Raw genomic sequence first — 25,282 nt, 5'->3', positions numbered from 1 at the left:
CCTAGGCCCGCGTACTTTGCTTTGAAATATTATAGTGAAATATTTTGCACTGTTGTCGCATTTATCTTGTTAAAATCCTCCCACCGGTTCTTTTTTGTAAGTCGACTGTTTTGCACACCCCTATGACAGCTATACAGCTGTTCCCATGGTGCTCAGCTGTAGCTGTCAGCTGGCCTCCCGCGCCCGCGCGCAGTTCCCAGGTAATCACACAGTGCTGCGGTTGCATTCTGTATGTGCCATCTTTCATGATGGCAACCCCCGCTAAGAAAGTTAAAGCAAAGGAAATTCGGGCATTCCAGCCCACGTGAACAGACGACTACGGGTTTGTGTGTCAGAAGGACCGTGCTGTGTGTACGTTATGTTTAGAAAATGTAGTGTGAAACGCCATTTTGAGACGAAGCATCAAAAAAGTTTCAAAGATCAGGCGGATAAGGCAGAATCGATTAAACGTGCCGTGGCCAGGTATGGAAAGCAAGCCAGCACCCTCAAAGTGTTCACGACTGCTAAAAACCACGCAACTGAAGCAAGCTATCGCATTGCTCATTGCATTGCGAAATGTGGAAAGCCATTCACTGATGGCGAGTATATCAAGGAGGCTTTTCTCTGTAGCTCAGATGTTTTGTTTGAAGGTGAAGTAACAATTCATTCATATGGCCAATCAAGTTAAGATTAAGTTAAAACTAGCTAGATAAATAATATTAATCCACCCAGACACAATCCACACAGACTGACCTAATCACACACTAGTTTCATGACACACACACACACACACACACACACACACACACACACACACACACACACACACACACACACACACACACACACACACACACACACACACACACACACACACACACAGTGACCATTGTCTAAACTAACAAGACAGACTGGTTAAGTGGACCACACACACTGATGAATGACACACACACCCAGTATTGCAGGTGACCGAAAGTAGAGCTCACACCCCCTCACCCATTAGAACCTCACGCAGACAGAGACCAAACCAGTTTACCCAGGTAGTGATAAGCAAATCACATCACAGCATTTAGATTCGGTTGAAACACATATAAGACACACATCTTGACATTAGAACACACACACGACAGGACAAGCTGTGTGTCAGAGAGATTCTTTGTATCCTGTGATATTGCTGTATTTCTACCGCTGGTGCCCTGCTGAATAAATCGACTGAGAACCTGAAGCCATTGACTTTCAACTTGTATCCAGCGTCTACTTTCTTGCTCTGAAATTGGTCATTCCATAATTGTTGTTTACAAAGTCACAGCGGATTTGTAACTTCAAAGGCTTGCCAAACAACGAGACAATCAAATCAAGGATAAAAGCTATCCCCATGTCAGCTCGAAGTGTCGAGCGACGCATCAACGAAATGTCAGAAAATATCAGAGAACAGCAAACAGCAGGATTAAAAGATGCTCCGGTGTGCAGCTTAAACTGAAATACATTGATACATCATTCAGTAACATTTTCAGAGCCTTATAACAAAAACATTATTACGGTCACCTTTGTGACCAGTGGGATTAATCAACAAATTGTATTCTTTATTTTTCTATTTCATTTTAACATTGCACATGTTAAAAGGGAGACTGTTTAACGTACAGTACAGCACACGTACAGTACACACACCGATGGTGGAGGCAGCCCACGTGGCATTTTGGATGTGTCCAAAAATGAATGGGCAAATGTGAGTGAAATGGTCGCACTGTATGCAGCTGTTTGTCTGCATTCCCCCCCCCCCCCCCCCCCCAAGTCAGATTTAGGGTTGATACAACCATCATAATATTATTGTTAATAATAACAATAACAATAATGATGTAATAACGTAAAAATTATCATTAAAAATACCTGATTATGAGAAGAAAAAAATTACGATGCATGGAATATTGTTGATATGGCACACTAGTTACAACTATATTTCAAACTGGCACTTCATGTCAAAAAGGTTGCTGACCCCTGGTTTAAGGGATGTTGGCAGGGTATTCCACATAGTAAAATAATGCGTTTTTTCCCATGCATGTCCTGACTTGCGGAGTTACCAGGTCTGTGGGGCTCCCTCTTGTGGCGTATTTGTGGACATCACTTACTTTATTAAAATAATTGACTACTATACTTGGGGACCGTTTCTTCTAGTACCTTAAAAACCAGAAGCAATTTAAGCTGGTGTACCCTTTCCTCAACCCTGAGCCATCCCAGACTGCTAAAGTGAGCTGGCGTTAGATGAGTCCAAGAGTGAATGTTGTGCAGGAGTCTCACAAGTTTATTTTGGGAGGTCTGGAGCTTTGTCTTCAATGGTTTGGAGATGTTACTGTACCATGAAGTGCAAGCGTAGTCAAAGTGACACTGAATGAAGGCTCCAGCTTGGGTCCTCAGAGAGTTCCTATTAATAAAAAAGGAAATCCTAAATAAAAATTTGTTTTTTTTATTTACCTTAGTAATCAATTTTAGTGCCATATTCTTCGTTAGAAAGTTTGTTGTTTAAAATAAAGCCCAGATAGGTGACCTCCTCTTTATCCGCAATAATGCTATCACTCGCTCTGATTGTAAAAACCATGGATTTATTTAGGTTGTCATTTGACCCAAAGAGTATGGCCTCTGTTTTTATGAGATGCAGAGACAATTAATTGTCACTGAGTCAAGAGCAGATATTTTTCAGTTCAATGCTCAGGACATTTTCAACTTTTGACTTATCCCTGTCAGAGACCAGGAGTGCTGAGTCATCAGCAAACAGGAACAGGTTGCAATCGCATGCAGATTTCATATCCATATCATTAATATATATAAAAAAATAACTGAGGCCCCAAAATGCTTCCCTGGGGGACCCCACATGTCACTGGAAGGGATGAGGACAAGGTGCCGTTGATGTCTACCACCTGTTCTCTTCCCTCCAGGTAGGACTTGACCCATTTGGCTGACGTGCTATCAAAGCCTATCGCTCTCAATTTGTCAAGCCTTGTTGCAGCAAGGCTATGGCCGTGCAGGGACTTTGTCTTTTAACCTGTTTGACCGGATTCTTCTACCATCTGGAATCATAGTGTTTGATTTTAACACATTTCTCATCATTTGGACCGTGCATGAGTGTTTTTTTGGACACATTTGTTGGCTACAGTTCCCCCGTCTGTTAGTCAGTCCAACTGGGCGAACACAGAGCTGGCAACCACGGAGCTGACAGAAAATGTTACCAGAAACACGGAATAATGTCCCTTCAGAGTCTGAATATTTGGCAGCTTTCTTTTTTATTTCTTTACTGTTGTGCAGTTGCACTGTGGGAATGCAGCTACAGGAGGTCTGCAGCCAAACACCAGTCATGGTTTATGAGATTGGATTTGGAATACAGGGGTATGACACCGGATGTTGGGAAACTCTAGAATCTAGGAATACCTGGAACCATGAGAACTGTAGGGAGGCCAGAGGCTGAATAAAATACGAGCTGCATATTTAACCCCCAGAAACCATGTTTATAAAATTGTTTGGGGGTCAGAGGGGTTTCTAGAAATGTGTTTGTGACACTCATTCCCTATTGGTCTTAACCCTTTCACTACCACACTACAGAAGGTTAACCTTTCACTACCACACTACAGAAGGTTAACCTTTCACTACCACACTACAAAGGGTTAACACTTTCACTACCACACTACAAAGGGTTAACACTTTCACTACCACACTACAAAGGGTTAACCCTTTCACTACCACACTACAGAAGGTTAAGCTTTCACTACCACACTACAGAAGGTTAACCTTTCACTACCACACTACAGAAGGTTAACCTTTCACTACCACACTACAAAGGGTTAACACTTTCACTACCACACTGTAAAGGGTTAACACTTTCACTACCACACTGTAAAGGGTTAACACATTCACTACCACACTACAAAGGGTTAACCCTTTCACTACCACACTACAGAAGGTTAACCTTTCACTACCACACTACAGAAGGTTAACCTTTCACTACCACACTACAAAGGGGTTACTACCACATTACAGAAGGTTAACCTATCACTACCACACTACAAAAGGTTAACCTTTCACTGGTAGTATTTTTTTTAGATGCAAATCAGCTCATAAACCCACAAAGTCACTCACTCACTTGCTCACTCACTGTTAGCCAGTCTGCTCTCTATAGTGGCTGCTTCACATCCTTGTTCTAATGCAGAATGAGTTGTTTCTTGTTAAATGACAAATGCATAATGCTTTGGTCTAATTAGCATTGATTAGAAGAGGTGGTTCTTCTAATGAATGCATTAATTTGCAGAAGGACAATGATGCAATAAACACAGGTTTACATTATTTATTTTACAGGTCGATTGAATGGACTGGTGGATTAGTCAACAAAGGTCCTGTGACTATTAGAATTTCTTTGGTTCAGGCCTTACCATAGATACTCCGACTTCATTATTCAGTCTGAAAAGGCTTCCAGTATGGCCTGGTGTTATTGTTATTCCGGTCAACAGACCTGACAATAGACTCTGAAAATGATGCTGATTGGCCTGGTTGAAGGTCCAACCCGCGAAAGCGCCAATCAGGGCATCGCAACATGCAAGTGATTCAAAAGGAGGCGAGACTAGCAGCCAGTGGTTCAGGGGCTGAATCCAGCCATTTACCATAGATGCATTACCTCGGCTTAGTGGTATTGTTGATTATGCTGATCTGCTATCAGACTTCAGACTCGGCAGTGTGCATGTTCTCCTACACCCCCCCCCCCCCCCCCCCCACCCACCCCCCCCACACACACACACACACACACACACACACACACACACACACACACACACACACACACACACACACACACACACACACACACACACACACACACACACACACACTGTATACTGTACTGTAGTGTAGTGTACAGTTTTGTATGTATACTGTAGTGTAGTATACACTTGTGTATGTGTTATACTGTAGTGTAGTATATGGATGTGTGTGTATACTGTAGTGTAGTATACAGTTGTGTGTATGTATACTGTAGTGTAGTATACAGTTGTGTTTGTATACTGTAGTGTAGTATACAGTTGTGTGTATGTATACTGTAGTGTAGTATACAGTCAGAAGGCCTACTAACCCAGTGTGTGTGTGTGTGTGTGTGTGTGTGTGTGTGTGTGTGTGTGTGTGTGTGTGTGTGTGTGTGTGTGTGTGTGTGTGTGTGTGTGTGTGTGTGTGTGTGTGTGTGTGTGTGTGTGTGTGTGTGTGTGTGTGTGTGTGTGTGTGTGTGTGTGTGTGTGTGTGTGTGTCTGCAGTAAGTTCAGCCATCAGAACATTGTCCGCTGCATCGGAGTCAGTTTGCAGATCCTGCCTCGCTTCATCCTGCTGGAGCTGATGACTGGAGGAGACATGAAGAGCTTCCTCAGACAGAACAGGCCCAGAGCTGTACGTGTGCCTCACAACCTGTGTGTGTGTGTGTGTGTGTGTGTGTGTGTGTGTGTGTGTGTGTGTGTGTGTGTGTGTGTGTGTGTGTGTGTGTGTGTGTGTGTGTGTGTGTGTGTGTGATTGTGCATACATTATGTGCGTGCATGTGTGCAACACTGTGCAGAGCTACGTGTTTTGGTGTCCACTGATGCCATGCCGTGCTCCTGTGTGTTCAGGGTCAGCCCGTCTCTCTCACCATGCTGGAGCTGCTGCACATGGCCAGAGACATCGCCTTTGGCTGCCGCTACCTGGAAGAGAACCACTTCATACACAGGTTCAGACCCACAACTCACTGCTCCTGTCAGGCCGCTCTCTTTGCATAATGAGGACAAGCGCTTGAAACACATGGTCAAATCTTTGTATCATGTTTGAATAGTGAAAACACAGGCTACACAGGCTCCATCGCTGCTGCATGACAAAACCTTCAATTTAATTCAACCGATTTGAATTGGCAAACGTAATAACTCAACATTGTTGAAAAGGAGGGTTACCTCAACTCAACTGATCTTTCGAGTTCAAATGAAACACTGGGCTGATAGAAGCACTCTTGAACTGTTCTATTTGGACGAGCTCAAATCAAATGTCCTTGCTACAACAACAATATAAATAAATAATTAAATGTATTTGTATAGCACCTTTCATACAAGAATTGTGGCCCAAGGTGCTTCACAGCAGCGATGTAGACACACCATAGCAATAGCAATAGCAAAAACACATGTTGCACCATACAGTAAATAGCCTATAAAGGTATTTATATAGAAATACATATAAACTCATCAAGGATTCTATGCTGATTTTGAAGCCATAAAAGAGCTATATAACAGGTAGCATGTTATGTTATCAAGGGACATCGCTGCCAGGAACTGCCTGCTGACCTGCTCCGGACCGGACAGAGTGGCCAAGATAGGAGACTTCGGCATGGCCCGGGACATATACAGGTATACTGAGCCTTAGCCTGCTACCTCATGCCTGGTACTTCCAATGCTGAAGACATCAAGAATGATTGACATACTAAGAGCCCCATGGGGACAGGGTTGTGGGCAGCACTGGATTGATTATGGTAAACAGGGAACCAATAGAAAAGCTATCTAAATTTGTCCTGCGCTCCTGGCTTCTAAAATGTACTCACGGGGTTCATGGCCTCGTGATATTTCCATTCTTCTTCTTCACTGATGGACATCGATCTCTAATAATGAAGACTGGTTGTTCTCCGCAGGGCCAGCTACTACAGGAAGGGAGGCCGTGCCATGCTGCCCGTCAAGTGGATGCCACCTGAAGCCTTCATGGAGGGCATTTTCACCTGCAAGACTGATACGTGGTACAGTATACACACAGGCTAGACACTGCTGTAATTGACAGGGAAGCAACAGCTGTGATTGGAGGATCAATAAAAGAGGGCGGGGTTTAACTAGGTCAATTCAACCAAGTTGTGGTTGAATAAGTCATTTTCAGCTACCAGCATATACTACAAACTGTGCTTTTGTCCAAGAATAGACTGTGTTTATGTAGCGTGATGAATTCTGCGTTGTGTCTGGTGTGAGGTGGACGTAGACACTCAGACAATGGTACCCATTTGGTGGTTGTTTATTTGGCAATCCTGTTAATCAAAACAGCACGTACACAAGACATGGCGGCGTTATCGACCGTCCTCAAAGTGCACTCCACCTCTTGCTCTCGTCCTCAACAAACACAAAGAGAGCGCACGCGCGCACATTTAAAACAGCGCGCCGTCTACAGTCACGACCATTAGATACATTTAGCTCAGTGCAAGTTAGCTTCAGCAAAAACATACAAAACAATATGAAATAAAAGACAGTGTGTAAGCATTAATTAAACCAAAATACAAAACCAACGGTTCATACCTGTTAATCAAAACAGCACGTACACAACACATGGCGGCGTTAGCGACCGTCATCAAAGTGCACTCCACCTGATATTACCAAACAGAATACTGAGTTAGTACACGAACGTACTATGGCTGTTTTACACAGGGCGAATTAATGTCATTACACAACAGGGTATTTCAGTACCAAAACCAAAACCTAAATCAGTTTTACAATTTATACAAAGCAGTTAAATCCAATATTAGATAAACGGAAGCGCATACCTCTTGCTCTCGTCCTCAACAAACACAAAGAGAGCGAGCACTTCCGTCAGCGTGTGTCTCGTCAACAAACCGGCGAAACCATTTTATACATTAGTTGAACGTATTTACAATACAACAGATATTCAATGGAAAGATATCCTATCTTCTCTAAATCCATTATAAAAGACCCAAAAGGGATTTCGTTTGGAGAATTGGTAACTCAATGTGAGGAAATTAATATGAAGTAATAATCAAGACACCCCTCCATAACACTAAAGTGGGCTCGGTCCACTTTGTTCCACTTTGTTCCTTCAAAGTAAGAGTGTTTCCGTTTTGACCTACTTATTTAAGATAAAGTATAACAGTTTCTGTCCATGATTCTAGCATAACAACTTCACTCTGCTACATACTCCCCCACTGACTTATGCCAGACCATGGACAGTGTTCCCTTCAATCAACTCAACAGCGTAAGTATAAACCAAAGAAACAGAAAATAATTAAAAAAATCACAATGAATCAACGCGTCACATGTAACTCAGTGTATTCCCTTAATTCTAAACCTAGAAAATAGGTTGACCAGCTCAAAAGCTATCCGATAAAGGATCAGGAAAAATAAAGGGTAGCGAGCCCCTCACCTAACCACAGGCAAAAAAACATGCCATGTACATATTCATATGGTATATATATATATATATATATATATATATATACACCAAAATTACCAAATCATGTCTAATGCAATAGACAACCGTAACCGTATGACCCAAAGAAAATCAAACAGCAAAATCAATGAAAGGAAAAAAAATAAAATTCAGTAATAAAAATAATTACTCAAGAAAACAAAAAAATTGTGTCCTCTTTTAGGATGACAGCAGAGCCCTGACTTGTACCGCCATCGTCTGAATGAGCCTGTTAACTGGCCTGATTAGTCTCCCCCGCCTAGTGTAAACCCCTTGAGGTACCTCAACTACACTTGGTGTGACATCGACAATGGCCGATTCAGGTTCACTCACTGGTACAAATAAGGATGCACTACAAGGGGCCTCTTCCGAAGCAATCATGTCTCCAGTAAATGATTCCACAGTTGTCGTGTCTGACGACTGATCACTATCCTGATAAACAATTACAAGAGTATGACTCCTCTGATTCAACATCTGCATCTGGTCCCTCCATCCAAAAGTGGCGTGGTTTCTTCAGTTTACACTCCTGCTCCTCACCATTATGTGTCTCAAGTGTAATTATATGATGTTGATCACTACTCATGCTCCCTACCTGCTCCCCTGCTGGCTCTGATACACCCATTGGTGTCGTGGTATCTACTACCCCCTCCACACTGGACTCAGGAAGATGAGCAACCCACCGGGCAGTTCTCAGCTCATCCTGATCAGAATCATCTGTCATTTCCTCACTCGGAGCAGTGCCAGGAATAGACACCTCAATCTCTGGCTCGTCCCATGACGGCAGAGGCAAGAAATTGACGGGCATAATCAAGTTCCTATGAACAGTCTTAATCCTCCCTGTGACAGGATGACGGATACTGTATACATTCAGCCCACTGTTTTTACACACTACAGTATAGACGGCACTCTCCCAGCGGTCAGCTAGCTTTTTCTTGCCTCGCTCCCCCTTATTTGCCAGTAAGACCCGATCCCCCTTCTCTACCGCATGTCCCTTTAACTGTCTGTTATACACCTCAGCTTGCCTGGTCTGTTGCTTCTCAGCATGCTTTTGAGCAAGTGCCATCGCTTCCCTTAGATCCTTTCCCAGTGACTGGACATACTTATCCACATCCACCGTATCTCCATCTAAAAGGACACTCTGGAACATGACATCGACAGGTAATCTTGGAGTGCGGCCAAACATCAAAAAGAAGGGTGGGACCCCCGTGGTCTCATGCACTGTGCAATTATAAGCAAACGTCAAAGTGTTCAACATCTGAGGCCATTTCACCTTGGAACGAGGTGGCAAAGCACGGATCATACTACCTAAAGTGCGGTTTAGACGTTCTACCTGTCCATTTCCCATAGGATGGTATGGCGTAGTATGTGATTTCTCAACCCCTGCCATCTGAAGCATTTCTGCTATGAGTGCACTCTCAAAATTAGCTCCTCTGTCGCTATGAATGCAGGCTGCAAAACCATAAACAGAAAAAAAGTTATTCCAGAGCACTCTGGCCACCGTCTTTGCAGTTTGATTGGGACACGGATAAGCACACGCTAGCTTGGTAAAATGGTCAGTTATAACAAGCACATCAATGGACTTATTATTGGCATCCTCAGCCGACCAAAAGTCAATACACACCAACTCCAGTGGTGCAGTGGTGACTATAGATACCAGCGGAGCCTTAGCCTCCGGCTCAGGTGCTTTGCTCAGTACACACCTCTTACAATGACTCACATATTCTTTGACATCCTTTTCCATGGAGTCCCAATAGAAACGTTGTCTAGTGAGCCACAATGTGCGCTGCTGGCCCTGGTGCCCAGCCTCGTCATGTACCCCTTTTAGCACCTGTCCTCTCAGAGCGCTCGGTACAACATATTGAAAGACCTTCTTCCCACTCACAACGTGTTTTGAAACACGGTACAACACTCCCAATTTTGTTGTGAGTTTTCCCCACTGTCTCAATGTGCGGTTTGTTTCTTTCGACTCATGAACTCTCTCTCTTCGAGATGGGCGGCGGCCTCTATCTACAAAGAATTTGACTCTACCAGTAACAGGGTCCTGGCACTGTTTGTCGTACAATTCCTCATGAGTGAGGACAGGCAATGGGCTCTGTCCCATGGACACCAACCTTTCTAGCTGCTGCACGTGAGAGACTGCTCTCATAGCTGCGCCATCCTCCCAACAGCGATGTGTGTGGAGTACAGCAGATACCTCTTCACAAGATATGCTCCCACTGTCACTACCCACCTCACCACTGGCCTTAAGGGAACTCTGAATGGACAATCCTAGGCCCTTCCTCCTCACCTCTGGTTCCTCACAGGTAAGACGGAACATGTTCTGCACGTCATCCACCTCTAAACCTCTAGCCTCCCTCAACAAGACATCATACGAGGTCCTTGTCAGCCTGTGCATCACCCTAGGTTTAGCAAACGGCTCCCTGCTCAGTGCATCAGCTACTGTATTTTTAGGCCCAGGAATGTACTGAATGTCAAAATCAAAAGGTGCCAGCTTCGCCACCCATCTCTGCTCGCATGCATCGAGTTTTGGCTTTGTGAGGATGTACTTAAGGGGATTATTGTCTGTCCACACTGTAAATTTATGTCCTCGCAGCCAATGGCTAAACTTGTCGTGTATAGCCCATTTCATGGCGAGAAACTCAAGCCTATGAGCGGGATATTTAGACTGAGCATGATTCAGAGATTTACTAGCAAAAGCTATGGGCCTGGCTGTGCTACACCCTTCCTGCACTTGTGAAAGCACAGCTCCCAGTCCACTAGTGGATGCATCTACAGACAATAAAAATGGCTGAGAAAAGTCAACAGAGTTTGTCCCACCAATGCGGCTTTTAACGCCTCAAAGGCCTCCCTACACTCCACAGTCCAGTCTGCTGCACTAAGCCTACGAAGGGGGGCAGCTCTCTTGCTTTTTACTTTGCCTCTCCGTGGCTTCTTCACACCCGTGGTCAACTGAAACAGTGGTCTTGCAACTACAGAGCAGTTCTCAATGTAATGCTGATAATACACCATCATTCCTAAAAATGACCGGATCTTATTGGCAGACGGGGTGACCCCATCCGACTCCATAATATCGCTCTCCGTCACACCCACTATCGCCTGCACCTTATCGGGGTCTGTGGCTATCCCCTCCCGAGAAACAATGTGTCCCAAAAACTTCAGTGACTTTCTCAGAAACTGACACTTAGATGGAGACAACTTCAGGTTGTGTTCTCGTAAACACTGAAATACCATCTCCAGCCTCTGCAAGCTCTCTTCTTCCGACTTGCCAAAGACCAGCAGGTCATCTAAGTAACAAAGAAGACTCAGTGAGTTCTGATCACCAAAGATTGTGAGCATCATTCTCATGAACGTAGCTGGACTGTTACACAGCCCCTGGGGCATACGGTTATATTCATGTAAACCGAGAGGAGAGGAAAACGCAGTGTATTTCTTATCATCCTCATGCAGTGGGACATTGTAATACCCGGATGTCAAATCCATGGAACTGAAAAAGGCATTGCCTCCCAACACTGCAAGTACATCTGCTTGATGAGGTAATGGATGTGCATCTTTCACGGTACGAGCGTTTAACCACCTGAAATCTGTGCACAATCTCAATTCCCCATTCTTTTTCCAACAAAGAACAAGGGGGGAGGCATACTCACTACTCGACTTCCTAATTATCTCCCTGTCCTCCATCTCGTCCAGAGTCTCTCTCAACTTTTGGTAATGGGCGGGGGAGAGCCTCCGGTAAGGTAACCGGAAGGGCCGATCGTCAGTCAGTCGGATACGGTGACAAAAGCCACCAGCCTCACCACAATCCAACCGGTGTCTAGAAAACACATCCTCATAGTTCTCAATTAAATCAGTCAGTCTCTCTTTCCAGACTGGTGAGACCTGACAGTCATCAACTGACAGATTCTGGAGCCCTAGACTAGCCAGTCTATCGTTCCCCCTAGCTACATTGTTGCTATCACAACTCCTAGCTGTCAGACTGCCGTGAGAGCTGCCACTACTCACTCTACCGGCATTCTGGTGGACTGAAGTGTCCGTATCATTGTCAAAATCTTCTAATGCAATGCATGGATATACGTCAGCCACTTTTGCATTTCTTCTCAAGGTGATAGCCTTGTTAGTCGGATTTATAATCTTGACAGGAAGCCACCCATCCCCCCAGAGAGGTGTAACTACCCTGCCAACTAGTATGTTACGGTGCACACAACGAGAGGCGCTGGGCTCAACGATAACAGTACTTCCCATAGACAGTTTTGTCTTGGGTGGGAGACGACCCCACACTACATGCTCACTCATTGGTTCAAGTGTTACGGCCTGTTTCAACTTGACTGTTCCCACTTTGTCAGGAATTTCCTCCCCCCTCCATCTCTCAAGATTGGCCATGAACCTGATAAACTGACTGTTTTCGTCCTGACATGGTGACTCAGCTTTTCCCAGTATGCGCCAGTAGGCCTCCGTGGATTTGAACTGCCTAATTAAGGGCTTCATCACATTGGTGCCTATAATGAGCTCATCTGCCTGACCCTCCACTATTAAGACTGGTACTATGTATTCAAAACCGTAAAGCTTAAGTTTCAGCTCACACGTTCCCACCGGGCTAGTTTGTTTCCCACCACACCCCACAAGAACAACATTGGTGGTCGATATTAGATCACCCGTCACTACTCCTGCCTCCCTCAGCCGAGGAACCACATCAGCGCGCAGAGAAGTAGCCATGGATCCACTATCTAACATCCCCTGTAACTCAACCTTGTCTCCTGTCAATACGGTGGTGAAAAACAAACTGTCACTTTGGGGTGTTCTGGTCACATTCTGCATAATTACTGTCTTGTCTTTGGGTGCTGCTTCACAAACAGACGTATATACAGACTGGATATCATCATTGCAATTGGAGGAAAAACCATAGGGGCCCACATTGTCCTCCTTTGAACGAGGGCCGGCTAGTTTCCCTGGGGAGGACCAGCCTGTCTCTGACCAGGGGGCTGTCTAGGAGTGGTCTGCCCACAATAGATACCAATATGCCCTGGACTCAGACACTTGAAACACAGCCTGTGCGTCCTGCAATGTGTCCTAGTATCGTGCTCCGAACTGCCACAAACCTGACATTCTTGAGAAGGTCTGGGGAGCTGTCTATGGGGGCCATTTTGTACATAAGGACCATTTTGTACAGACTGAGTGTTGTTGCCTAACGCCATTTCTAACACTCTCAGAACCCTATCCATTGTGTTATTCTCAGCTACAGGCGTCAGCTGCTCTAGCTCTGGACTACTGACAGCCACAGGGGACGCGCTTTGTTCGTGATTACCAACCACCCTCTACTGTGATGACTCAACGGCGACCACTTGTTGTGTCAACCGACCTCGACTCGCTCTATGTTCTCTCAAATATTCATCCAAATGTCCCTGCACCTCACCTGCTGTCCACTCACGAGATGGCTTACTCTTGAACACTAAGGACAACTCCTTATCGGGGCAGTTACGGATGAACATGAGAACTAGATGCTTGCTCAGGCTAGTCTGAGATTCCCCCTTACTAAGAAGACACTGCTCTGTGGCTTCTGCTGCTTTGTTAAGCCTAATCCAATAATCAAGAGGATTCTCGCTTGCATATGCTTTGACTGCATAAAAGTCAGCTAATGTAAGATCTGAGTGAATAATATCACCAAAATGTTGTCTCAAAATGCTAAAAATAACACCCACTTCACTGACAGTGGAGTTGCTACGCAGCCATACTTTGGTAACGTCCCGGGCCCTCCCCATTAGCTTGTTCATAACCTCCTCAACTTGTTCAGTTCCAGTACAGTTATTTTTCTTTCTGAGATACGTCCTCATGAGTTCCTCCCACTCAAAAACAGAACACTTGTCTGTGCTGTCCCCTCTAAAGTAGGGTGGGGCATTTGCATCTGAACGTAACATGAGATTCATTTTGGATGCATCAATCACAGTATTCCCACATTGGTCAGGTTGGAACGTCTGTTGGGGATTTTGAGAAGCTAATACAGGTGAAATCCCCGTGATTGTGTTCTGCGTTAACGTCATCCTAATAGCTTCCCCTATTTCTGACCCAATGGATCTTATCAAATTGGCCATTTGACTGGGGGATGTTTCAACACTAGTGTTGTTGATTTCACCAGGTGAGGGAACAACCGGAGTGAAAAGTAACGATTGGGCATTTCCCTCTAAGTGACCCTCTACACTCCTCCTTTCAGGACTAGAGGAACCTGAGCCACCTTGACTCCCCGGAGTAGACTGCATAACTGGTGTGTAATCGAGAACCCCTCTCCCTCTCCCCACATTCAAGTCCCTTGTAGGAGTGTTTCCTTCATTCAAAGTCATTTTCAATATCAAATGGTACTTTTACCGTTTTACTCTTCAGTGTGTTTTGGGTAACACACTCGAAATCAATAAACTTGATTAGAGACTATCTTTTTCAAAGGATTCAGTGCTCTCCAGCCTCCTCAGGAACAGACCTCAGGACCAGGCGGCGAATGCAGCGTCCCCGTGACTAGGTCGCGCCAGCAGCATCCACACGTCTAGGCCGCCCCTGAAGCCTCCACGTCTCTCCAGCTACACCGGTGGTCGGCCTCTGCTGACCAGTTGATCCGGTTGTCTCGGCACCAGTTGTAGCGTGATGAATTCTGCGTTGTGTCTGGTGTGAGGTGGACGTAGACACTCAGACAATGGTACCCATTTGGTGGTTGTTTATTTGGCAATCCTGTTAATCAAAACAGCACGTACACAAGACATGGCGGCGTTATCGACCGTCCTCAAAGTGCACTTCACCTCTTGCTCTCGTCCTCAACAAACACAAAGAGAGCGCACGCGCGCACATTTAAAACAGCGCGCCGTCTACAGTCACGACCATTAGATACATTTAGCTCAGTGCAAGTTAGCTTCAGCAAAAACATACAAAACAATATGAAATAAAAGACAGTGTGTAAGCATTAATTAAACCAAAATACAAAACCAACGGTTCATACCTGTTAATCAAAACAGCACGTACACAACACATGGCGGCGTTAGCGACCGTCATCAAAGTGCACTCCACCTGATATTACCAAACAGAATACTGAGTTAGTACACGAACGTACTATGGCTGTTTTACACAGGGCGAATTAATGTCATTACACAACAGGGTATTTCAGTACCAAAACCAAAACCTAAATCAGTTTTACAATTTATACAAAGCAGTTAAATCCAATATTAGATAAACGGAAGCGCATACCTCTTGCTCTCGTCCTCAACAAACACAAAGAGAGCGAGCACTTCCGTCAGCGTGTGTCTCGTCAACAAACCGGCGAAACCATTTTATACATTAGTTGAACGTATTTACAATACAACAGATATTCAATGGAAAGATATCCTATCTTCTCTAAACCCATTATAAAAGACCCAAAAGGGATTTCGTTTGGAGAATTGGTAACTCAATGTGAGGAAATTAATATGAAGTAATAATCAAGACACCCCTCCATAACACTAAAGTGGGCTCGGTCCACTTTGTTCCACTTTGTTCCTTCAAAGTAAGAGTGTTTCCGTTTTGACCTACTTATTTAAGATAAAGTATAACAGTTTCTGTCCATGATTCTAGCATAACAACTTCACTCTGCTACATTTATATATTGCTGTAGATGTTTGCATTGAGATGTAAAGGGAATTAATCATTCTCCATCAGTTTGTACTCAGACCGAGGCCAGATACTGTAGAGTGTTTTTGTGACTTATTGTTATTTCCCAGAAGATGTCTCCCAAGGTAACAGCATAAGTACAGCCAGGACAGGTACTGTACACACACCCACAGTTGTCTGAAAGATCTGATCTTTTGCCTCCCCCTGCAGGTCATTTGGAGTACTGCTGTGGGAGATCCTCTCCTTGGGCTATATGCCGTATCCGTGTAAGACCAACCAAGAGGTACTGGAGTTTGTCACCAGTGGGGGAAGAATGGACCCCCCCAAGAGCTGCCCAGGGCCTGTGTGAGTATTTATGTATTTTATTCAAGAAAGCATCCAGACAATATGTATTTATTTATTATTATATGGGGTACATTCTTGAATAGCTTGATTTGTAGATGAAAACATGCTTTTTGGAACTTTTGTTAATCAGAATATAGGGTCTTACTCTTGTGTTTACATTACCAACCTAAATAAAGGCAAAAAACCTCATATTTACCTGTTGTAATGTCTAGTGCCATGTAAAATGGGCTTAGCTGAGTTGGTATTGGTGATCTCACTTGGTAGGAATAGGAACACGCAAAAAAGTTATAAACATGTCTTGGCCTAATCTGACCTTTCAGCTGTGAAAGCAAAATCCATTCATGATTATACCATGATAATGCAATGTGTCTCCAGGCATTGCCTTCACAGAGTCATCTAAACAGCATTATGAGGAACTGTGTTTATGTACTTGTGTTTTTTTTCCTAACACTGTATAGCTACCGGATTATGACCCAGTGCTGGCAGCATTGTCCAGAACACAGGCCCAACTTCTCCACTATCTTGGAGAGAATCAACTACTGCACTCAGGTACACTGCATCTTACACTTGTGTATACACGTCTAGACTACAGTTTGTTGTGGATGTGCAACCTATAAAAAGCAACACCATTTACATCTGTGGTAAAATGTTATTTCACATGTAATGTTGTTTTCAAATTCATTATACATTTCGATATGGAGCTCACACTTCGATTCGATTTGTGATTTGATTATTGGCATGTTAAAGAGACTAAGAGCCTTTTCAGGCTATTTCACTTGACTAATGAATGGAGGAGGAGCTTTACACGAATAATTTCACAAGAAAAAAAGCATCTATTCCAAAGATTCTAAACATGATAATGTCTTTTTATAACCTCCCCCCCTCCCAGGGAAGAGATCAAGTATCGACGATACAGTTTGAACTTTCAATACACTTTTCGATTCTGTATTCTGAGATTATTACACCCCTATTTAACAAGCGCCCTCTCTCTCTCTCTCTCTCTCTCTCTCTCTCTCTCTCTCTCTCTCTCTCTCTCTCTCTCTCTCTCTCTCTCTCTCTCTATCTCTCTCTCTCTCTCTCAGGACCCAGATGTCATCAACAGTCCTCTACCAGTAGAGTATGGTCCCACCATGGAAGAGGATGGCAGTACAGTGATGCCTCCCTCTGACCACACCTCCAGCAGCCTCGCCCCTCTCCTGGTGTCTTACCCCGGCTCCCAAGACCCATCACCCCAGCTAGGACCCTCCTCCCTGGGCCTGGGTCCCACCCCGCTCCCCCCGCAGCCCGCTAAACCCCGTCTACTCCTCCAGAGGACCCAACACATCCAGCAGGAAGTGACGTCGTACCGCGAGGCGCTGGAGCCGTCTTGGGCCGAGCCCGTCCCTGCTCCTGGTTTGCAGATGGCGGCGGCGGCGGCAGGCGGGTGTCCGTCAGGGTCCTGGCTCCACCCGGAGCCTCTCCACCACCGGCCCTGCTCCAGAAACAGCTCTTCTTCAGGGAGCCAGAGGCTGAAGAACAAGACCAAGAATCTGTGGAACCCCACCTACGGCTCCTGGGTCCTGGAGAGCTTCGGCAGGGGGAAGAAGACCCTGGCTCACACCCAGTCCATGCCTCTCTCCAGCTCCACTTCATCCACATCCACTGCCTCCAACACCCAGGCCCCTCAGCCTTGCAGCCCCGCCGCAGAGTGTACCGAGCCTGTGTGCGATAGCGCCAGCAATGCCCTCCCTGGTCCCTCCACCCTCTGCTCCTCCTCCTCCTCTTCATCTCCCTCCTGCCAGGCTCTCTGTGCCCCTCAAGTTGCCTCTAACCTGTCCTCCCGGAAGACCCCTACAGGGGGTGCCACCGCAGCAGGCCCGACCGCTGTCATGGACCTGGCTAAGCTTCAGAGCTTCCCCTGTGGCAACGTCAACTACGCCTATGATGAACAGAGCTATGAGGCGGAGAGCCTGCCCTTGGTGGTGTCCAAAGCCCCAGAAGCCAGCACTAGCACCGGTTCCGCCCCCAGCTTCTCCACAGGCGCGGGCCTGGGTCTGGGCATGGGTTTGGGCCTCCATAACCCTTCCTCCTGTATGCCCAAACTGCTGCTGAAGCGCCACGCCAGCTACGGACACGAGGACGTTAGAAGACACACCAAAGCTGAGAAGCCCACCCGGGACAGAGACTCCGGATTCTCTCTGTCTGAAGACCTCAGCGTCACTCCTGTCTGAGAACTCACCTTCACCTCTAACCTTCAAACTAGAACTCTGGAATGTGTTGTTCTGGGTGTTCTGGACTATATAGAGTAAGGTACCTGGAGTGCTGGAGCGATGGAACACATAGAAGATGTGGCAGAACCCAAACTCAGCAGGGGTTCTACTATGGTGGATCGGACACAACACAAATACTTAGGAGTTCCTAGTATGCTGGAACGAACACACACACACAGACACACAGACACACACACACACACACACACACTAGAGCTGTCCCCGAAGCCTTTTTTTGGGATTCGAACTTCGCCAGTTTTTCAAACGGACGTTCGAACCATCGTTTTTAATCATGCAAAAAATGTGCTCCTAAATAGTTTTTCTGGTTCAGTACTGCAGTCTTTACTTTAGGCACATAGCGCACATTTATGCATATAACGTAGTGCATATGCGCATATTTCTGCGGTTATTAACTCTTTCACGGCCATACCCGAGTATAGTTGGGTTATCTCGCCATGCGTTGAGCGCCAAAACCCAAGTATACTATTTTCCTTTGATCCCCGTTCTATACAGTCAGCCGGAGCCATCTAGGTGTCAATGATTCATCTACCTACGTTGGAATTGCAATGACGATCGAATCTCACCAGGTGGCAGTATCGCCTACCTTTTAACTGGAATGGCTTGGTGTGGATACACTTTTTCCTTTTCTTTTTTTTTTTTGCAAGGGCTCCTCCTCCTGCCTGGACAGTGAGACACAGCGATCGCCTCGAGATTTTGTTGCCTGAAGCCTATTTCCCATATAAATGAGTATAGACATATACAGTGGTGCAGTCGTAATATGGGAACTGGTTACACGCTCCCGCGCACGCGCATACATGTTCCCTCAGTTGCGCACAGAACAGATGATTATTATGCATAACAATGGAGATCAAGAAGCCCCCCACCTTCTCGTAGGTTCCTATTATTATGCAAAGTCTAGGTGAGAAGTGCCGGCCGCCGGCCGGGTAGCTTTCTACAACGGTCGGGTACTTATCATTGCGCGCACTTCTCCCCTGAGTGACTACTAATAACACGCCGTGTAACCGGGTGTGTGCACGACTGCACCCCTGGACATATACACGGGTAATCGTGATGGCGATGCGATCACTTGGAATTATTCTTTTTGGAATACCTTCTGGCTAAGGTAAGGTATATTCTATGTCAATTTTACCGAACCTGAAACATGTTTTTGTAACGATCACAGTTTTGTGTTTTACCAGACGTAAAACATGCTCGACAAACACGATCGCAGTTTCTAGTTGAAACGACCCCCCCCCCTTGATGATTTTGTGAAGACACATATGTACATGGTATATACCTTTTGATTTGGGACTATTTGGGGCTTCAGGCGAACAACCACGATGATTTGGGCTTATTGCATATAATGTGTCATATCTCGCGATCTATGGAAACATTTTACGAAAATGTAAAAATCTAAATAAATTAAAAAGCGGAGGTTCGAACCCATTATTAAGATTTGAATGCCAACGTAATGAACGAAGGTCCCAACGTTCGAACGTTTGGGCTCAGCCCTAACACACACACAGAAACACACAGAAACACACACACACACACACAAACACACAGACACACACACACAGAGAAACACACACACACATGCATACACATATACTCCTCAATACTGTGATTGTGTCAAAAGCGAACACTGGAACAAAAGCCCATCGCCGGGGTTCTAGAACACAGGCAGCAGAACACTGAAGACAGCGGAACACTGAAACACACGCCCCTTCCTACCTGTCCTGTGCTCCAGGCCTCCACACCAGCTGTTTCAGTTCAACGCTCTCCTTTTTTTCTCTTTTTAAAATGTTTGTTGTATATTTTCATGAAGGTCTGTCAGAAATGATATTGCAGTTAATTGTGAATAAGCAGTTGGAGAACTGTGTAGTATCCGAGGTACAGTAAGAAGAACGTAGCAATGCACAACTATTGAGCCACAGGAGAGATCGTCTCCATCTGTGTGCTCTTCTTTGCTTTGAAATATAGTTTAGCGTAGAGAGAAACATTTAGCATATAGTGTATATTATAAGATTTTGGAGTATCCCATGGCTTACCCTAGAGTGACTAGATCTGTCTACAATGACTCTGACATGAGGACGCTCCAATAAAGAATGCAGTATTTCTTTCGACGACAGTTGTAAACATATTTTTGTAGCTTATTAGTTGATTAGTTACTCTAGTAGTAGCCACATGGGTTTACACTGCAGTGACTGGACTGGTTTGACCCCCAAAATATGTGAAATCACATTCACATTCAAGCTGTGGCTTTTAATGCGCATTCTGAAACTGTATTTTATTGCATATTATTCATTGGTCTTTTTGTCTTTTTGTTTCCTTACCTCTCTCCCTATATTGTCATGTAGCTGGTATTTGCGATTACTAACACTAGTCTAGTCACTATTCCTCATCTTTACTTCTGACTGCAGGTCTTGAAAGAGGAGACTAAAGTATTATGACCCTGCAACCATGAACTAGTTTCCATTTCCATAATAAACCTCCTTACACTAACACGTTGCATATGTAGCTATTTTCCTATCTCATTTACTGTGTATTTATGTATTTTTTGTATGGGTCTAGTCGATCACTGTCATTGGGTGCTATTGCTCTGCATCTCCATGATGTAATGCTGGTGGTAGTACCTGTTTTACTCAACAGGGGGAGACATTCTTGGTTGACATACAAGAATGCTCCAGTAAGTATTTATGTATTTCTGTTTTGTGTTGTTTTGTGTGTGCGTGCGTGCGCGCGTGCGTGCGTGTGTGTGTGTGTGTGTGTATGTGTGTGTGTAATTAGTTTGGAAGTAGTACTGTTACTGATTTTTATTTGTCTTTATGTCAATAGTTTGTTTTCTGAATGTTGAGAGATATGGTTAAGAATGAATATGGATTCTATTAGGCCTAAGTTATTATCCATGTCAAAGCCTGCTGATATTTTTAAGTGTTTTCCTTACTTTACAGCAGTTAAACCACAGCCCCCTTGAAACTTTGAATAGACTGCTCACATACATAGTTTACGGTATAGTAGGATTTTTTTTTCACAGGCTGTACAAATCTCAGTGTGGACACTGTTGCTCCACGTACCCCAGGAAAACAATACTTTGTAAATACTTTCCTGTAAAGGGTAATTTGTTTTGTTTCACATTTATTTGAGCTGTCAAACTTTGTGGCTGCATCGTTTGTGTGGTCGAAGGTGTTGTGCCTCAACCCAACAGAGCAAATACTATGAACACTATGCAATATGTAGATTTCACATGTTCATTTACTCTACCCCCAAATAAATGAAGATATATTACTCTGTCCTGAGTGTTTTGGTCAATTATTGGCCGCAGTAAATGTATATAATTTTCACAACCATTTAGATTTCTGGATTTCTAATGATTGGGATCCATGAGGGAGGCATCACTGTACTGCCCACTTCCTCTCTGGCAATTTTCATTTTCAGAAAAAGGACAAATTAATATAAATTTTTTCACACTACTAAATACCACTACATCAATTGAATTTCAGATGATCATTTTGTACACAGACCACCTTTAACATGTTAGTAATAGAGTAATCTATTAATAATAATCTTCAAGACGTCTTAATGGACAATCCAAACAGCGTTGCTGGTAGAATTATGGTATGTGTATGATGGACCAATGGTCCTCAAGGTATAAAATAACATAAATGAATCAATCATAAATGAATCAATCAGTGATTTGTGTTTTTTTTTTATTGTTTTATAGCCCAGCCAACAACCATTGCTAACTCAATGGGACTTATAGTGTTTTACTATTTAAAAACTAAAATAAATGATACTCTGAAACTTGATTTCATAAACTATAATTTCATTGTTATGATCCTTCTGCCATATTATTCAGAATATAGTACAACCTAAAGAAAGAAAAAAGTATGTTCTATACTATCATTTATACAGTGCAGCATGTATATCTAAGTTTTGAAACAGAAATATAAGTTTGATTAAGAGAATAATATTTCAATCATTGAAATATACCTTTATACTGAAATACATCAACGACACCAATGACTAGCCATAGTATACAGTACTGTATCAATACTATATTGTACGACATGGTTGGTGTGTGACACAGTCATAGAACAGAATATATCTCAAAAGTTAGCCTTGATAAGTAACATCAGAAAGAAGTCTTTACATCATTCATCTTTTTGATATTCCCTCATAGTATATCACGTTCCTGGTGATGTGTTTTAATACTACAGTATCATTTCAGTTGTACTGTATTTGTTCTTATATTTCTGTTTATGTAATAATAGGAAGAGGCACTAGTGTCCATTCATTCACTTGTTATAACTGTTCATTCACTGGTTATAACTGTCCATTCATTGGTTATAACTGTTCAGTCACTGGTTATAACTGTTCAGTCACTGGATATAACTGTTCAGGGCTCATACATTTCCTTCAACAGATACATTTTCCCCACACACACAGCTGTCACTCAATGTTTGTGTCACTGTTTAGAACGTCAAACCATGGATTTATCTGGGCACTGGTTATAACCCCATGGAGCTCTGCAGTCGACTCTACCTCATTCCCTGCTGGTCCCGGAAAACAACCGGAAGGTACAAATCTTCCCATTGTGCTTTTTTCAGTCGCCCTCTATGAGGAGATTTTGAGATATATGAGGAGGCATTTTATGGACTAACAGTTAACATATCCGTGACACAAAAGCAATAATACACACACCACTGTGTTTAAAGGTGATAGATAACATTCAGCCGCTAGATGGCACACTAGAGCACCAGCATGTCATTTATCCAATCAACATTCATTTTGGAGGCGCCACATTTTTTTTATGATAAATTCATTCATCAATAAAATCATGATTTAAAGGTGCTTTCTGAGAGCACCTTTAAATCAAATTAAAAACGTATAATTTGAGCAAGAGAATTACGATACCCAGCACCCCCTGGTGCATTGGCTGCAATTCACACACTGCACAGTTCCCCGGGTCATGAGTTCATTTAACTTTTTTTTTTAACAGGCTCTTTCGGTTATTTGTTGGGCATCATTTCAAAAGTCTAATTTTATAAATTATTTTAAAATGTGATAAACCCCACATTGGAGCTTTTGAATGTTAACTCTGAGTCTGAGTAAAAAAAAACGTTTGACCCTTATATTCCTTCCTGAAAAGTGGGACCAGCGGTAGGTAGTACGTCACCAAACTGGGCGGGACTGTGGAGCTATACTGTTTACCACAGCTTTATGAATCTACAGTGATCATTTGGGTTCATGGACTACGCAGAAACGTGACTGCTTCTTCCTCCGAGCATTCTGTCACTCGTTCCATTACTGCTCTTGCAATAATTCTTACACCCGGCCGCATTCACAAACACTTGCAGTGTCCAATCAAAATAGTTTGAGTTCCATAAGCACCTCTCTGAGACAAAGTTCAGTTACTGTTGGTTTTCATAGTTGCTTTAGTTTGGCTGGTTTCAGCAGTGCCGGTTCCTTCCCCGTTCCCTTCACTACTGGCCGTCTCCAGCGTGTGAACCAGGTGCTCCAGCCCCCACAGATAGCCGTCCTCTCGGTTGCCCTCCTGCCAGGTAATGTTGTGGCTTAAGGTCTGGCCTTCTGGCAACGCCGTGGTCTTGCCAAAGTCAATGAGCCACACCCGAGCGTGACCAGTGTGGTCATGGATGAAGAGGAGAGAGCTGCCAATGACCTAGAACAGAGGGAGGAATAATTATATTAATCCATCTATCTATCTATATCTATCTATCTATATATCTATATATCCATCTCTATATCTATCTCTATATCTATCTATTAGATTCGATTAGATTCAAATGTATTGTCATACAGCACAAATACAGTACAACAAAAAGCTGTTTGGCATCCAACCAGAGTGCAAATGTAACAGTAAAGTGCAATAGTAATATACAATGTACAGTGATACAGGTATAAAGACACTATGGTAAGTCCTACTGGCCAGCAGCGTAACTAGTAAGAGTAGGTAAGAGATATGTACAGGTATAGGTATAGTATTTACAAATATGGAAAAAGGATTATATACAGGTATGTACAGACAGATGTGGATAGATATATATACGGTAAGAGTAAATATATACTGTATATACGGTATATACAGCATTATTGTACATGCTATCATTTTCATACACGGAGTGCAGCTCAAAGTGCTTAACACGTCAAGAAGAAGAAAAAAAACATAGTAACACAGTAAGTCAAGAAAAAACAAATATAGTATGAGGTAGGTAGTTATGATTATTATGATTACAGTGTAGGGCAGTTGTAGACAGTGAAAGTAGTAGGTACAGTAGGTATTCATTTACTATAGTGTCACCAAGATCTGACTTTCTTGCATTGGAAAACACTTACAGAGTGAACTGTCATAATGAAAACATGACAAATCCATTTCACTATCTTGTTCATAAACAAAAATGGTGTCAGGACTTTTAATTTTGATGCCACTGACATTGACATGAATACTTGCTTTTGAGGAATGGACTATCCATTTTGAGCAAGTGAGACGCTTTTGCAGGTTATCAACTAGGTTTTGCAGTTTGTACTACCGGTAATTGTTTTGAGAAATGCACTAACTGTTGTGCAAATGTTAATACTGATGTACAAATGCAAATGCACCAAAGCGACTGAGAAAAACTGTAGTATAGGCAACAGAGTTTTACATTTTACATTTAAACGTACAGCTTTACTGCAGCACAGCTTTACTGTATTATAGTGTAAAGTAGTGTTACAGTAAAGATTTGCCATATTTACAGTATGGTACTGTACTGCAGCATTTTACAAGTGGGAAGCACTGTTATTGTACACTACAGGGTTAAAACAGTATATCTCATGTTTACTGTACATTACTGTAATTTTACTCTGCAGGATTG

General features: G+C 43.6%; 2 protein-coding genes across 2 annotated transcripts in view; one reads left to right on the top strand and one right to left on the bottom strand.

Annotated features, from left to right (window-relative positions):
* ltk (leukocyte receptor tyrosine kinase) overlaps positions 1-18,368 on the top strand; it is a gene marked incomplete at its 3' end in the record, with an annotated part of 101,998 nt that extends 83,630 nt beyond the window's left edge. Inside the window, exons 20-26 of the mRNA XM_084309368.1 lie at positions 5,262-5,391; positions 5,607-5,704; positions 6,276-6,368; positions 6,647-6,748; positions 16,024-16,158; positions 16,617-16,707; positions 17,241-18,368. Of these exons, the coding sequence (XP_084165494.1) occupies positions 5,262-5,391; positions 5,607-5,704; positions 6,276-6,368; positions 6,647-6,748; positions 16,024-16,158; positions 16,617-16,707; positions 17,241-18,368 (1,777 nt within the window). The remainder of the gene's footprint in view (positions 1-5,261; positions 5,392-5,606; positions 5,705-6,275; positions 6,369-6,646; positions 6,749-16,023; positions 16,159-16,616; positions 16,708-17,240) is intronic.
* A 3,768-nt stretch (positions 18,369-22,136) lies between these two features.
* The window catches only part of itpka (inositol-trisphosphate 3-kinase A), a 45,259-nt gene continuing 42,113 nt past the window's right edge, over positions 22,137-25,282 (bottom strand). The window contains exon 7 of the mRNA XM_084309375.1: positions 22,137-24,090. Within this exon, the coding sequence (XP_084165501.1) occupies positions 23,818-24,090 (273 nt within the window). The 3' untranslated portion in view covers positions 22,137-23,817. The remainder of the gene's footprint in view (positions 24,091-25,282) is intronic.

This window comes from Notolepis coatsorum (genome assembly GCF_963971535.1).
Source record: "Notolepis coatsorum genome assembly, chromosome: 3".
Classification (NCBI taxonomy): Eukaryota; Metazoa; Chordata; class Actinopteri; order Aulopiformes; family Paralepididae; genus Notolepis; species Notolepis coatsorum.
The sequence above is the reverse complement of the archived record's forward strand: the minus strand, read 5'-3'. Positions and strand labels throughout refer to the sequence as shown.